Raw genomic sequence first — 15,062 nt, 5'->3', positions numbered from 1 at the left:
GGTGTCAATCACACTTTTTGAAGTTTATACACTTTACAAGCATATGACTTATATTTCTGTAAATCAAATAATAAAGGCAATGTAAAAATTACTGAGTTCTGTTCCGTAATTAGTTGAAACTTTTGAGAACTCCCTGAACTGAAAGTAAATTCAGCAGTTGCTTTTTCAAAACGATTTTAGATATTAGAATCTTCAAATACAGTAGCATTTACAAAAGTAAATTGATGCTTTACTAAACACAGTCCGACTTTAGATTTTGATGTAATTTTTACTTTGAGTGGTAAGCAAAATTCTAAGACTCGCAATGTATTCAAAGTAACCTTATGCTAATTATACTTGCATTTTTAGGTGGTGGGCTCTTCTGAGATTTAAGGTCTCTTTTTGCCTTGTTTATTAAGATTTAAATGTTAATGTAAATCAATTAAAACATTCATAAACCTGACGATGTTTAATCTCTATGGCAATAGAGTAGTGCTGGAATTCATACAAATGATTAATGGCCTTGAACAGATAGCCAGTAATTTTAAACCACTGTTTTAGATATCGAACTTCCTTTATAAAACCAGAGAATAATTCAAAACTTTTCCCAGAACTTATTATTGAAAAATGTTCTTGCTTCTTAGCAAAAGCTCTGCAAAATCTGACCTTCCTCCTGCATTTACAAATGAAGCTGTAACCTTCTGCTTCTCCAAGCAGGAGGTATATTACAGAGAGCTTTTGAAGTTTGTTCCTGTCCTTAACAATTTGTGCTTCTGCATATTCTTAACTGACGCAATGAACAGAAACATATAAGTGACAGTTACCTTTGGCCAGATACATTGCAATTTTTTTCTCAGTTCTTAATAGATATCCTCATGCAACTAAAAATACTGTAGTTCACAAGTGGGAGCAATTAATTTAGGTAGTAGGGTAATTAAACTAAGGTATAAAAGACTTCTGTCCTCTTCTCTGTTAGAAGTTGGCTAAAGGACCACGACACAATCATCACAGAATAGTGAGTACAAATTAATGGGAATAGAGGTCAGACGTTTCTAAGACTAAATCACTGAATTACAGTCTTGTTCCAAGTAGGTGAGCTCCTCTCCCACAGACCTGGCAACTGGAAGGAATAATAGCGTTATTCAGGGGCTGAAAGCACCCCAAATGAAAGGAACAAACTGGATTTGTTTGGGGGTTGTTTTTTCAGATGTAATTTTGATCTAGACATCCAGGGTGAGGTGGTGATGAGATGAGAGCAAATGAGCCACTAAAGTGACTCTGAAATATGGAACAAACAGAGCGTAGAAGTCTTTCGTGTGAAGGAGACGTTCTGACTGCGTGCAGTGTGTCTGGAAACACTTTTTGCTGTGCTTGGTATGTGGGAAGAGTTCAGTGTTATGCTATTTTAGAGGATAACTTTTTAATCCTGTACATTAATTGAGTAACTTAATTATCTTTCAGTATAGTCATCTAACCTAATTCCTTATGTGAAATGACTTTTCTTCTTTGCTGTTTTTGTCTTGTGGTTTTTCTTGAGAAGCGTACTTGCTACCCGACAGCTTCTTTTAAATATTATTTCTATAGGGGTGTTTTTTTTCCACTCACTAAAATTTCACTTGGAGTTTGATTGATGGATATTCCTCTAAGTCAAAATGTTGGCTTTTAACTAACGTTTTCTTAATAATGTGCTATTTGAATTTTGGACTTCTGGATAAATAATACGATAAATTTGTGGAGGGAGACTGATAATTTAAGAGCAAATTGAAAACACACTCTAGGCATCTAGAAAGAAGGCGCTTTTAAGGACTTCTTTTAATAGTATGTCTTATCGAAGCATGCTTTTGGGGCAGGGATATAAGGGGTCTGTTTGCTTGAATAGCAACAGTGTGCCTATTTTGTTCCTCTGGAGATGATGGAAAGCTTACAAAGGCTTAACAAATATGGTTTAGAGACAGTAAAATTTCTCCCCCATAAAATCTACCTTACTTCTGGTAGTTTAGTATCACAGGTTTGGAATGGAAAAAAAGGCTTTCAGATATACGAATTGAGTTGGTGTATTCCTGTTTGTAGGTCAAGGATTTGTGACACGAGCATGAATTTTGCCTTTTGACCTTGCTGAATAAGGAGATGGCAGCATTAGACCCATCTTGAAAGGGGTCTAATATAGATGCAATGAAATTCTGCCTCAAAGAACCTTGTAGCAGCTCAGCAGTGTATAGAAAGGTACTATATTTCTTGTTAGTACCTTTTAGTAATATTTTATTGTCTGTTGTACTGTCAGGAGCAACTCCTAGATTTCCCTACTCCATTGCTATGGCTTAAAACCTTTCTCTCAGGCTGCAGCAATGAATGGACCGATTGCAAACCATTTTTTATGAGCTTGTTCCCCACTGATGGAGGTCCACTAACTTTTTTGGTTACTGGTTGAAGTCATGAAAAGGAGCTGGGAATACTGGATGAGTGTTTAAAGATCTAGACAGCCAAATAGAAAACACCTTTTTCTTGTTCAGAGTTTGCAAAGTGAAAGCCTTAAATTTACAGGAGCAACTGTAACCAGAACTGCAACCAGAACTGACCAGATACTGGGATGACTGCTGTGGGGAGGGCAGAGAGCAGCTCAGATTAACTGAGGTATTTAGTTTGCTGTCAAAGTTTCTCTACAGACTTTTTGAATAGAGGCTTACTAGTAGGCTACACAGTCTTTTTTTCTTTCTTCATCAGTGTGATGAATTCCTCTAAAGCATTTATTGGTGGATTTTTGATCTTCAGAGATGGCCTTAAATATTAGAGGGTAGCAAAATACACTTTTAAAGCTATTACAGAAGTAATATCAAAGTTATTTACACAAGGTATTTAATACAGCAAGTTCTACATTATAATAATGATCATAATAATGATCAGAAGCTTACCTCTCTTTACGTAGGAAAGTCTGGGATAGAAAGATACTGAATCACCAAAGGTACTGTGTGGTCTGCAGGGCTTGGGAATGGTGTTTGTATCTCTTGTCTCATTCACTGAATTGTGTTATTGGCACTATCAGCTAAAAGTGTACTTTAATTCGATGAACACAGCTTTGCTTTCATATTAAAAGTGTGTTTTGTTGTCCCTACTGCAAATGCTTTCTGAAACAAATTCACGATTGCACTTTGTCTGGCAACATGATTGTTTTCAAGCAGGAAAATTAGACATTGCAGAGGTGGAGAATCTGGTTTCTCTGCAGAGAAAACATCCATTGCTGTTCTGCTGTGCTTCTGCTAGGCTGAACAAAACTGCAGCAGGGATGGACCTGTAAGAACACACTCTCTGGAGTGCCCTTTGTTATTGGGGACTCTGTTTTTAAAAGGTAGGGGAGCTCACATGCTTACCCTACCTGGGGAAAATGATGGGAGAACCTGACTCGGGTATGTGCATGAATTGCAGGTTGTGGTTTTAGAACTCAAGGGAAAGGAGTCTGGCCTGTTAACAACTGTCGCTGTCTGGGTCTGTATTAATTCACCATTTCGCAGTAGGAAGCTTGCTTTTTCCAAATAAATTTGGGTTATCTTAAATACTTAAATATTCTGTCACCAGTTCACTTACCTAACATGTAATTGAAATCTACTTGAAACAGTGATTTGTCTGATAGTTAATTTTGGAAGTGTACAAACTCTCAGTAAATTGCCTTAAATAGGTAAGTGCTGCTCTGAAGCCTTCCAATTTTACAACACAGCACTTAAACATTAAAAATGCATTTAATGTGGGATATTTAGCACTAATGCCAATGCAAATAGGTAACGTGCAGGGTTTTTTTTGCTAAGGATTTTGCAAATTAGTTGCAGTAGTAAAAGAATATGACCATAACACTTGTAAATTAAAAATGATGTGACTGCTTTTTAATCCTATATTTGTAGAAAAAGCAACTAGTGCTGCACGAAGTCCAGCAGACACTGTATTTTGCATATTATTGTATATAACTACATTGGTACTTTAGGATTTTTTCCTTTTTAATTGACTGTATTAATTAAAAGTATTTTGAAAGCAGAAATCAAAATTACAGTAAACATTATGCCTTAATCTCCGAGGAAAAATGGCTTGTTCTGAGGATTATTTCATCTTTCCATGCCGCAGCAAAAGATTGCAGCGTGTGCTGCACAGAACACTTGGTTCTGAAGTTACTTGGGAGATGACATTTTTTGTTTGAATATATAGGTAGAAATGTCTGCATCCTTACTGGAATGTAATATATTTTAGTCTGTTAGTTTGCTCTTTTTGTTCTGCCCTTATTTTTAATACTGAAAATAGATTTGGCTGTGTTTGTGGGTGTTGGTAAGTGGCCTGCAGGCTGTTCTGTGCTGTATATATAAGGAAAGACTTTATCAGTGCTGACACTTTAAGCTAGGCATTTGCAGAAATTCAGCAAGGTGCTGGTAACCTGTTGGATCCTCTTGTTTCAGTAGCTCTCTGAAGCTTCTGATGGTGCTCCTAAGTTTGAGGTTCCCATTTTTTACTAGATTTTGGGAGAAGGTATACGGGCAGTTGCTCATGCTTACTGAAAAGTAGTTTCTTCGTGCTAGAAAAAAACCCCAAACCTACAAGTATTTTATTCACTCAAAACTTGGTATTATTTTCCAGTGTGCTTGCCTCAATCTTCCCTTTTTTTTTTTTTTTTTTCTTTTACCTAACAAAATCTGAGCTAAATCTATATTTTGAGGGGGTAAAAAGTATTCCCAAAAGGAACAGGCTCTCCTTGCCCATGCTTAAAGTGAGAAAAGTGTGAGGTGGTGTATGCTGTGCTGGCTCAGGGTTGGTGTGACTGGGGAGGTGGTCAGCCCCTGAAGTGGCAGCAAGTCTTGTAGAGTGAAAATAGTGTGTGTTTATCTTGGTGGTATTTTCCCTACCCTTGTGATGCTTACTATTTAATAATAAGGAAGATTATGAGTAAAATATGAAAGTAGATAGTACATGTACAAGGCATATTTTGAGTTGGTTCTTATAGTATACTCATAAGCCTAAACCTATAGCTTCCTATTTTTCATACACAGACTTAATAGAATAAACTACTTGAAATGGAATTATTTTTACTTGACCGATTTCAAAATGGTAAATGGTTTCCTTCCTGAAAGAGTTAATGAGGGAGAAACTTGGAACCAAATTAAAGTTAGAAGTTGAATTGGATTTCAGGGAAATAGCTGGAGTGTTGAGTTGTATTTATTCACAAGAAGAACAAAAGAAATGTCTTTCTCATGGCTCTGTATGAGGCTGATGCTCGTACAGAAATGAAGTGTCCCGAATCAGAGCATTGAGCTCCCTCCCAAAGAGTGTGCCGACAGTTAAAGGGTGCTTAATTATTTGTTTGAATTTCTGAAACTCCTCAGTTCAGATCCATGTGACTGTTTCCTGAACATATTGTGATCTCCGAATGTGACAAGCAGATGCCTCTGATGGTTGAGCAAAGAGTACTTATGAAAGACTTCTTTCTCATGAAATGGCAGATACATCCTGCAGGCAGTGGTGCTCATGTCCTGCTATTTCTGTTTTCTCAACAGTAATCATCACTGAGAGACAGTGTCAGTGACAGGAGGGAAACCGAGGCATGAGGCAGTGCTAGGAAATGAGAGCAATAAATCAAAACAGAAAGAAGGAATACCAAATTCAAATAGTTTTATATAAAGCTAGTGCAGATTCTGTAGTATCTTTCTATTTGCAGGGTTGTGGCCCTTGCTGTTAGGATTGCATGTGTGTGTCAGTTGTGTGATGGGCCAGCAGCCATGCAGCATCTCCCCCTCCTTCCTTACCTCAGATCTTGGCTGTGTCCAACACCATCACTTAAAAATGAAATCGGTATTTATAACTTGGTATATCCTAACCAAAGAGAAAGAATTATGTGGTGAGTTAACGTGTGTAAAACATTTGGTATCTTGAACATGAACTGCTTTTTGTGTGAATCGCATGCTGTGATGGGGGAACTAAAGCTCAAGGACAAATAGTTAGAATACCTGTATCTTTAATTCAAGAAGATTGGCTGAAAAGAGCAACTAAATGTTCTCCACAAAATGAGAGCAGTTTCATTCTGTATAGCTGAAGCGTGTTATTTATTAGGATGCACCAGTCCTCTAAGTACACTGTCATAAAAATTTGTGCTTTAGGGTCATATTATATTTTTGCCTTTTGATGCTGTGATGTTTTATGCAGATGAACTTAAAACTGTAAGATCTGGTAAGATATTTACTGCAAAAAGGCTCGTGTTAAGTCATGTTTGTAATCATAAGCACACTCTGACTTGATCAGCTTCCCACGTTCTTAGAAGTATGTGCACTAGTAAATGTGACTCAAATAATCTACTCCTGTGAGGCAATCTTTGTCTTTATATACTGCAGTCTTCTGCTTTCAGAAAGCTTTAGTAGGTTCCTTTGGACCGATGTATATGTAGGAATGGTAGTATTTCTCTTCAGGGTGTTAGAGATTAAAAGTAAAGCTGTTAACTTATTTCTGATTCCTGTGTGTTAGTGTTATTTATGTCATTTGGGTTAAGGTAAGAATCTTGTTTATTTTTCAGGTTCAAGCCATTTTTTCCAGTTCAGATATTGCCACCTGATGAATGTGAAGATCGAGACCTCTGCATACAGGAGTTTCTGTTGACAGAAGGTCGTCTAAGAGTCACCTTAATTGAATGTACAAGGTATGTTTTGTGGTCATTTTGCTCATTCTTGACTCAGCAAGTACCCATGTTTCTTAAGGTTGTAGTAATTGTAGCTTAGGCCTGTTTTGATTCACAGAGTAGCAGCTTTGGTGTTGCGATTGTACTCTAATCAAGGAATGTATTTTTTAAGTAAAAATGAGCAAATGGAAGTTGCAGTAAGTTTCTCAGGCTGTTCTGTGTGGGTGCATGAATTCTTCTGAATTTTGCCTGGTTACAAGCTAATGTGTGCCTCCTGTCATTTGTTTTTGTGTGTTATTTTTGTTTGTTTGGCACACCAAATTGTGAATCTCTTTCCAGGACAGTATAAATATCGTAATTATCCTATTGTTTTGTGTTGTAAGCAAAGGGAAATAATTGTTTCACTCGGTCTTACTTAGATCAGTCCAAATAACTTTTATTAGGCATTGTTTGTCTTTGTCTTGAACAAAATGATGGGAAAAAATCTGCTTAATTCATTGAAGAGAAAATTAATTCTCTTTAAAGCTGGAGAAGAGGTGTGTGGGCTCTTGGTTTGTTTGGGTTTTTTTTTTTTGTCAGACCTCTTAGTTCTTGGTTTATGTTAGCTCTTATCCAAGTAGTGCTTACGCTTTTGATCTAGTCATGTGCTGTCCTGCTCTTTACGAACTAAAGTCTGGTTTGCAGCAAGGCTTTTAACCTGTTCTTTTCATTGCTTGTATTACCATGTGAGCTCCTCTTTGCACTTTTTTTTCCTGTAGCCTTCTACAGCTCTTTGAACTGTATTTGCTGTATTAATGTGGTTTATCTGTGCTGTGGATTGCCAGAAGATATTCTTCTGCTTCTAAGGACGGTATGGGCTACAGCAGTGATTATTTTTGGTAATGAAATTGCTGCTTACCTGTCTTCCTAGCTTAGTGATGTTTTCTGTCAATGATCCAGGAATACTAAGTGACTCTGTGCACTCCTCGGCTGCTAGGAGTGCTTTCTTTTTACCATACTCAGCCAGGGAACTCATGATGTCTCTTTACAGGCAGCTTCCAATTTCAGTCCAGTACTGCATTAATTTTTATTATAAGAGGGCCCAAAATAACTCTCAAGTTGTGTGCAGTTGTTACTAGTTTGGAAAGTAATCTTTTAAATAGTATGGCTTTTCTGAATCGGAAACACTGTGTAACATCACTGACATATCACTAGTGTTGTGTTTCTTTCCATTGTACTTAGAAGCCAGATTGCTCAGTTTGACATCATCATCTCAGTATTTTCAGCTGTCACAGATGCTTATCAGGTGGCTGGAGAGAGGAGGCAGTTGCTGGCTTGTCAGGTCTTTTCAGCTTGAGGTCTGACTTAATCTGACTGTTTTATGTGCCTTGGAATTTCTCGACACACACTTGAAAATGATGTCTCGGCAGACACGTCTCAATCTAGATGTCTGACTCTTGATAACATAGTATTTCCCCAGACCTTGCAGGTGTCCCATCCTTTTTGAACTAAACAACTACAACTGCTGTCAAAAGAGTCCCTGTGTGAGTAAATACTCTTGCTTACTTTGCACCTGAAGATATTGATGAAGTAGAAGCTGAAAAACACATAGAGGATCTTGTTAGTAAAAGAAGAAATGTAACAATATATATGAAAGTAGCAATGGCAATATATAATATGTAGGGAAGTAACAATGACAAAATTTCCCTTTTTCATCACCATTGTATGTGAGCTGATGTGAAGGTTGCCTGCTCTCAATGGTTCTTTTACAGTGCAGCAGTGCATACTGAATTACAAAGCTTTTTCACTCATGTCTGCCACAGAGACCTGAAAATTTTTCTTGGCGATCATTTTCATTCCAGAATGAAAGATCACTTTAATTTCTGTGTGTGTTTCAGTTTTGCTCGGTGCCCCAGAAGGTTTTCATACTCTCAGTACAGTAGCTATTCCCTGACTTCTGTGCAGAATTTGGAGCAGGATTCTTGACCATTGATGTTGTCCCAAATGTGGGCTTATTCACCCGGTGTGCAATAAGCCAGCCTCACAAACAGAGTTGAGGTACTGTTATATTCATATTTGCACAAAGATGGGTGCAAGAGGGTAGTTCCACAAAGCTAGCATACCTCAGTCTGTCAGCTATCCGCTTCTATACATTTCACACAGTGAAAATTCAGTGTGTTCTCTTACATTCTCTCGTCTCTGTTTAAAGGCACAGAATATATTTATATCTACACATGTTCCATGAGTAAGATCCAGATGGTCTCTTTTATATGCCTTCTACCTCTCCTCAAGGTCTGTCAGCTTGTAAGGAAACACTGTTTTTCCTTGCTACATGCAATTCTAAACTCAAGGTTTTCAAGCTTTCACACAAAGAGTCCTTTACAAAATCTTAACTTCTTAATTTCTGGATAACAACTGTATTCCATCTAGCTAGGTAACAGAGTTCTGCTACTTCTGCTTAACTCTGAAGTACAGTGGTGAAACCAGAGTGATAAAACATTTAGCAAACTACTTGTATGTTGTAAATGTCTAGTTTTAATTTCACTATATTCTTCACATGCCCAAATATCCGCACTTCTTGCACTTATTTCTTTTCCAGTTGCAGGCTTGACCATATTAATTTCGTTGCTGTCATGCTATTGAAAGAAAAATTAAATTTTCCACATCTTTAAAATGAAACGAATCAAAGGATGAGAACTTTGGTGTAAATAATAAGGAATGTTTTGCAAAGTTTTGTCTGACTTACTGAAAATGTAAGTTTTCTTGTACAAATGCAGTGCCCTCACAGAACTCAGTCATTGCAAAAATGCTGTGATCTGTCATTACCTTAAGGTTTTAAGGAAAAGGGAAAACCAAAGCAACATACTGTTAAATTTTAAAGATACACTGTGAAGAAAGTCTTAAAGTCTATAATCTCTGATTATATTAGTCAAGAACACTCTTCCAAAACTGTACCATCAAATAAGCTTTTTAACTCAGCATTTGTTTTAATAGATAACCATTGCAGACAAGGAGATTTTCCCTAGATAGTTATTAAGTAAAATACCGCAGAGCATACCTGGGGCTGGCTTGTCAAATTTGGAGTTTTATGGGTTTGTTTCCTTTTGTCTGCAGCATTGGCATCTTTAAGTATGTGAATATTGAATCTGCTTTTAAGTTTCTTAAAATTTGGGAAATACTATGTTAAAATACTGACAAATTGAAAGACCACAGTTGAAATTAAATTAGGAAAGGCTTGTAAAGGAAATAAATTCAGCTTCCTTTTACATCTCTGGTAATAACATGTTACTAACGGTTTGTGTGTACTTTGCCTATACCAGATTCTTTTTAGATTTGCAGTTCAGTACTTTAGAAAAGTAGAAAAGTTTAGAAAAAACTTTTTCATCTTAGAAAAAGCAGGAAAGTTGATAGTCTTCCAGAAAGGAGGATGCATAGCACGGCTATACGGACTTGAAGTTCTTGGCTTGGCTTACCTCTTGAGCTGAGGTGTCCACAGACTCCATGCACTTCTCTTCTGTAGCAGAGGACAAACACTTCATGTCTTGGAGTTCTTGTAGCACTCACACTGGAAACCAGGGCAGATACACACTGTTTTCATATCCATAGTTATCTGTTGAATCACTCTACCTCATGCTCACTTGCTGCAGAGAACTGTCCTATTTACAATTGGGGAAGGAACAGAAATTCACTTTCTGTATATGTATTTTTATCACTCAGGTGGTAATTTAATCACATTTCTTTATCGATTTAATTATAGCTGGGGTTATAAACTTTGTTTCAGGATGTTTTTCTTGTATCATTTCATACTGATTTACAAACTTTCATTCTGTAAGATATATGTGTGTGTAGATATGTATATTAATAGCTGGGTGTTCTGGGTGTATTGTGACACAGTGTCAGTCTTTGTCTGCATCTCTGTTACAGAATACAGAATGGGTATTATTCAAATAAAAATTTCCTTTTTTAGGAGCAGTTAAAATTTCCCCTTTGTCTTTCTGAAATTGGAAACTGAATTCCAAACTCCAGCATGAAGAGCTCTTTAAAATTTAAGTGTGTAGTTTTGCTGTCTTGTGATATGTTTCTTTAAGTTGGATGTTGGTAACCTACTGTAAGGTGAAATCTCATGGTTCATTCTTTTCCTTGTGACTACTATGTTACAGTTCTAGCTGAAAATTATGCTTTATTCCTATTTCAAGCTACCTCCTGTCCTTGTTTTCTTAGTTGCCACCACTACAGTACAGCTAAATAGCTACTGTGCTGATATTTTAGAGGGACAGTGAGCTCCCCTGGAAGATTCCCTAAGAGTATTTCTAGGTGAAGATGACACATGCAACCCATGATTAGCTGTGGAAAAGCTTTAATGAACTGTCTGATACTAATGGGAGACACTGAGGAAAACTTGTGATACCCAAAAGCAACTACTGAAAGCAGAACAAAAAAGCCACAAAGGGTTCCTGGTGACTTAAAAATAAGTAAAGGAGGTTTGAGTTCATCAGTTCCAGTAGCCTTGAACAAACTTGGTCTTGTCCAGACAAAGTACCTGATTAGTTGGTTCTGCGGCTGGATTTCTGCTTACAGTAATCATATCAATGGAGATATGAGTGCTGAAGGTCAAGCTGGAAATCCGGTTTTGTGGTGTTTTCCTAGATCATGGGAACTGTCCCTCTGAGAATGGGGTTACAGGATACCACTACTATCTCTGAGCCAAAACCAGTTGACACTTGATAAAGCAGGTGTGCTGGGTACCATCATCTCCCACATGAATTCATATACTCAGCTAAAAAACAGTTAAACACATTCTTCATAGAGAGACATAGAAATATTTATTCAGCTGTCCTTGCTGCAGTGCAAGCTGGAAAGCTGTCATAGCCAGAGAGGTGTTTTCCCTTAGGACTGGCTTAATTTTACCAATTCCAATTGTTGGTGAAAGTTGTTTTCAGTAGCATTATTACATTTTCATAGCATGTTTACTGTATATCTCCACATCTGGAAGGTGAGGCACTTTTTGATCATGACTATTTAACCTAGAAACACTATTTAACATCATCAGCATAAACAGAAAATTGACATGCTTTTCTGGCAGCTTTTGTCTATATCACCTGAAGAGTTGTGTAACACATCACAATCACAAGCAGGATAGTTTGGACGAAAGCTTAGAAACCGCCCTTGTCAAAAGTGTATAGAAAGTTTGGGGGGGAATTAAAATCTTACAGATCTTTTGAAGTAGTAAGATTGAAGTTTCTATTCCAAAACATTTATCTGCTTCCAGCTACTGGGTACAACTTTACTGCTGTTCTGTAGGCTGAAAGTTATTGTTTTCTTTTATAGTACTGGTATCTACCTGAAAACCGTTATAGCCTTGTGGAATAGGTATTGTGCATGAAGAACCAACCGCTCGTTTGTTATGTTACAAAATATTACAGGTGTGAGAGGATCCCAGTTTAGTGAAACAGAAGCATTAGCAGGGCTAAACTGTGACTTTACACTATAGTAACACTCTTGAATGAAGAAGAGCTGCAGTATATTGTGAAGTTTAGGATTAGAATGGAAAACTCGTGGCTATTTTTGCTTAACCTTCCCAAACCCTCAGAATTTACACTTCTATGGAAAAATACTAGTCTGCCGATTGGACACTTTATTTAAGAAAAGAAAAAAGGAAACACAATAGCAAAAAAACCCCCTAAACCCAACAAACAAAAAAATAGCTAAGTTATATTTGCTATTTATAGAGTTCTTCCACTAGAGGGTGGCAGTGTCTTTCCTTTGGCACAAGACTGTGCCAGCGGTTTCTTTTCTGTGTGCGCTGCTGTGTGTGTGCATGTTGATAATAATAATAGAGTGTATAAATGAAGAATGGTGAGTTAATACGATATCCAGAACATGTATCAGTATTACAGTTCTTACTATATGCTTTTCTATTTCAGATTATTTATGTTTGGATCCTATGAAAGAGAAGCAAACGTTCATTGCACAATGGAGCTGAGCAGTAATGTTTGGGAAGAAAGATCAAGAAGTTCTATTAAAACGGTAAAAAAGGGTATACTCTTTGCATATTGCAGTATTTCTTTCATTGTCTAGAAAGAGTATATCTTTGGACAATCAAATGGGTGGTTATAGCAGAACATCCTGAAAACAGAACAGTTACTGTTTAATCCAAAGTATTTCACTGTCTAGTTGACATGGATAACATCATGTTCAGTTATCACAACTGTGCTTGAAAATGTACCTGATTTGTGTATGTTGTCAGTTGTCTATCTGCATTAAAACAAATAGTGTAAAATAAGTGTTTTTATAGTCCTGTTATATATGGGTGGGGCGATGTTTAGAAAACAGTAAGATATATTTTTGTCTTTCACTGGCCGGTAGTATATTCCCTTCTGAGGGGAGTGTTGAAGACAATCAGGATCAGAGGGTAGCTCGCGATGTGACTTCCTCCTTTTCCCCTGCATTTTGTCAAAATGTAGGCAATTGACATAGATGTCTAACTTTTTGTAGAGTGTATGAATCCTGCCCTGTCTGCTAAAGAAAAATACTTTTACAAGTGTCTGCAAATATAGAAAGTACTGGTGATACTGTAAGTTCATGAAATCCTAGAATGGTTTAGGACCATAAAGCTCATGCAGTTCCAACCCCCTGCCATGGGCAGGGACACCTTCCACTAGAGCAGGTTGCTCCAAGCCCCTGTGTCCAACCTGGCCTTGAACACTGCCAGGGATGGGGCAGCCACAGCTTCTCTGGGCACCCTGTGCCAGCACCTCAGCACCATCCCAGGGAAGAACTTCTGCCTGAGAGCTGATCTCAATCTCCCCTCTGGCAGGTTAAAGCCATTTCCCTTGTCCTGTCCCTACAGGCCCTTGTCAAAAGCCCCTCTCCAGGTTTCTAGTGCCTTTAGGCACTGGAGCTGCTCTAAGGTCTCCCCTAAGCCTTCTCCAGGCTGAACAAGCGCAGCTCTCTCAGGCTGTTAATCTTTTACTAATTATCATACTTGGTAACATGAGTTTACCAACATACAGCCTATAAATTGCCCTATGCCTATGTGTGAGAGGATGAGAGATAGCTCAGGATTTTTTGCTTGGTTTTTCTTCGAACAAGAGGTGCAATGTATGAAAGAGCCTTTCAGTTTCACATTAGTGTGATATTGTGGTAGTCATCAAATTGAATTGGGCTTATGCTGAGCAGTAAGTAATGTGCTTATTGAAAAGAACCCAAGAAGCTTTAAAAAGACTTTAACAGTTGGTTTCATGCAAAGAAATCACTGTAACAAAATCAATGTCCTGCATTTTACCCTCTGCTGTCTTAGTGCAACTGGCTTAAACCCTGTGCCTTTGTTATATCTGACTGGAGTTGCGTTTGGACACCAGCACTGTTTTTCCACTGGAAGAATCCAGAATTTCACCATCTTGTTCAGTTTCTGCAATTACATTCCACTTTGCATTGTTTTTAAAACTCCTCGTGACAAATTATATTGTTTTCAGCTTACTGCTTATTATGTTTTGCCAAAAAGAGTGTATGGCTGAGTAACAGGCAGAAAGCTTCTTTTGTTGTTTTAGCTGCTGTATTCTTAGTCAGTTGAAATACTTGAAGAGAGGGTAGTGGTTCATCTGTGCTTTGTTAGGAACCTGTAACACTGGATGGCAGTTAGCTTTCTGAAGTATGGCACCACTAGAGGTGATGGCAGAAAGCCTTCCAGTGGTCCCGAGAGGAATTCCAGAGTTAGCTTAACTCAAGAGGTGCTAGACTTCATTGAAACAGTAGGCAGGAGGTAGATTTGAGTAATTGATTTTTATACCTTTTTGTTTAAACTGGTTTATGCAGCAGTTTTAAATTTTGTTTAACCTTTTCCAGTTTGTTTTAATCTAAAGGTTTCAGCCTCTTTGCATGATCACATAAGGATAAGGTGGGAGCAATTCAGCCTTAGTAGTCTGGCCTGTTCATAGTCTTAACCCTTTCCTATTAATAATAATAATAAATAGGAAACAAGCAATACTGCCAGTGTTTAAAACAAAACCACCAAAACAATCAACCAACACCCCTACATCTCCCCAAACCCAGCAACAACAAAAAACCCAAACGACTTTGGGATCTGGACCTGATCCTGATAATACTTACTCATGTGAATGACCCTTTATTTGGAATAAGCTGCATATGAAACCAGGATCCGCAGGGTTGATGCTCTAGAAATGAAGGTATAAAAGTGTCAATACACTGATTTACCATGAAGTTTCTCTGGACAAATTAGTTTGTGCTTTAGATAATTTCGAATAGCAATATTGGAATAAAAGGAAAGAAAAACCACTCTGCAGACAGCGTGGCACTGGTGTGTTTGTGACAGCAGATGGCAGTAGGACTAAACTGATGGAAGGTGAGTGGCTCCTTTTCCGAACTACGGAAAAGTGCTCAGGGTGAGGCTCTCAAGAACTCCATCTTCTGTTTCAGCATCTAAAATGAAATGGCAGGTTATATAAAT

At 37.7% G+C, this 15,062-nt stretch overlaps 1 protein-coding gene across 1 annotated transcript in view; it reads left to right on the top strand.

Moving 5' to 3' along the window:
- Positions 1 to 15,062, top strand: part of PDZD8 (PDZ domain containing 8) — a 63,831-nt gene that overhangs the window by 13,216 nt on the left and 35,553 nt on the right. Inside the window, exons 2-3 of the mRNA XM_030486272.1 lie at positions 6,515 to 6,637; positions 12,520 to 12,622. Coding sequence (XP_030342132.1) covers positions 6,515 to 6,637; positions 12,520 to 12,622 — 226 coding nt within the window. The remainder of the gene's footprint in view (positions 1 to 6,514; positions 6,638 to 12,519; positions 12,623 to 15,062) is intronic.

The sequence above is a fragment of the Strigops habroptila genome, chromosome 5, assembly GCF_004027225.2.
Source record: "Strigops habroptila isolate Jane chromosome 5, bStrHab1.2.pri, whole genome shotgun sequence".
Taxonomy (NCBI): Eukaryota; Metazoa; Chordata; class Aves; order Psittaciformes; family Psittacidae; genus Strigops; species Strigops habroptila.
The sequence above is the reverse complement of the archived record's forward strand: the minus strand, read 5'-3'. Positions and strand labels throughout refer to the sequence as shown.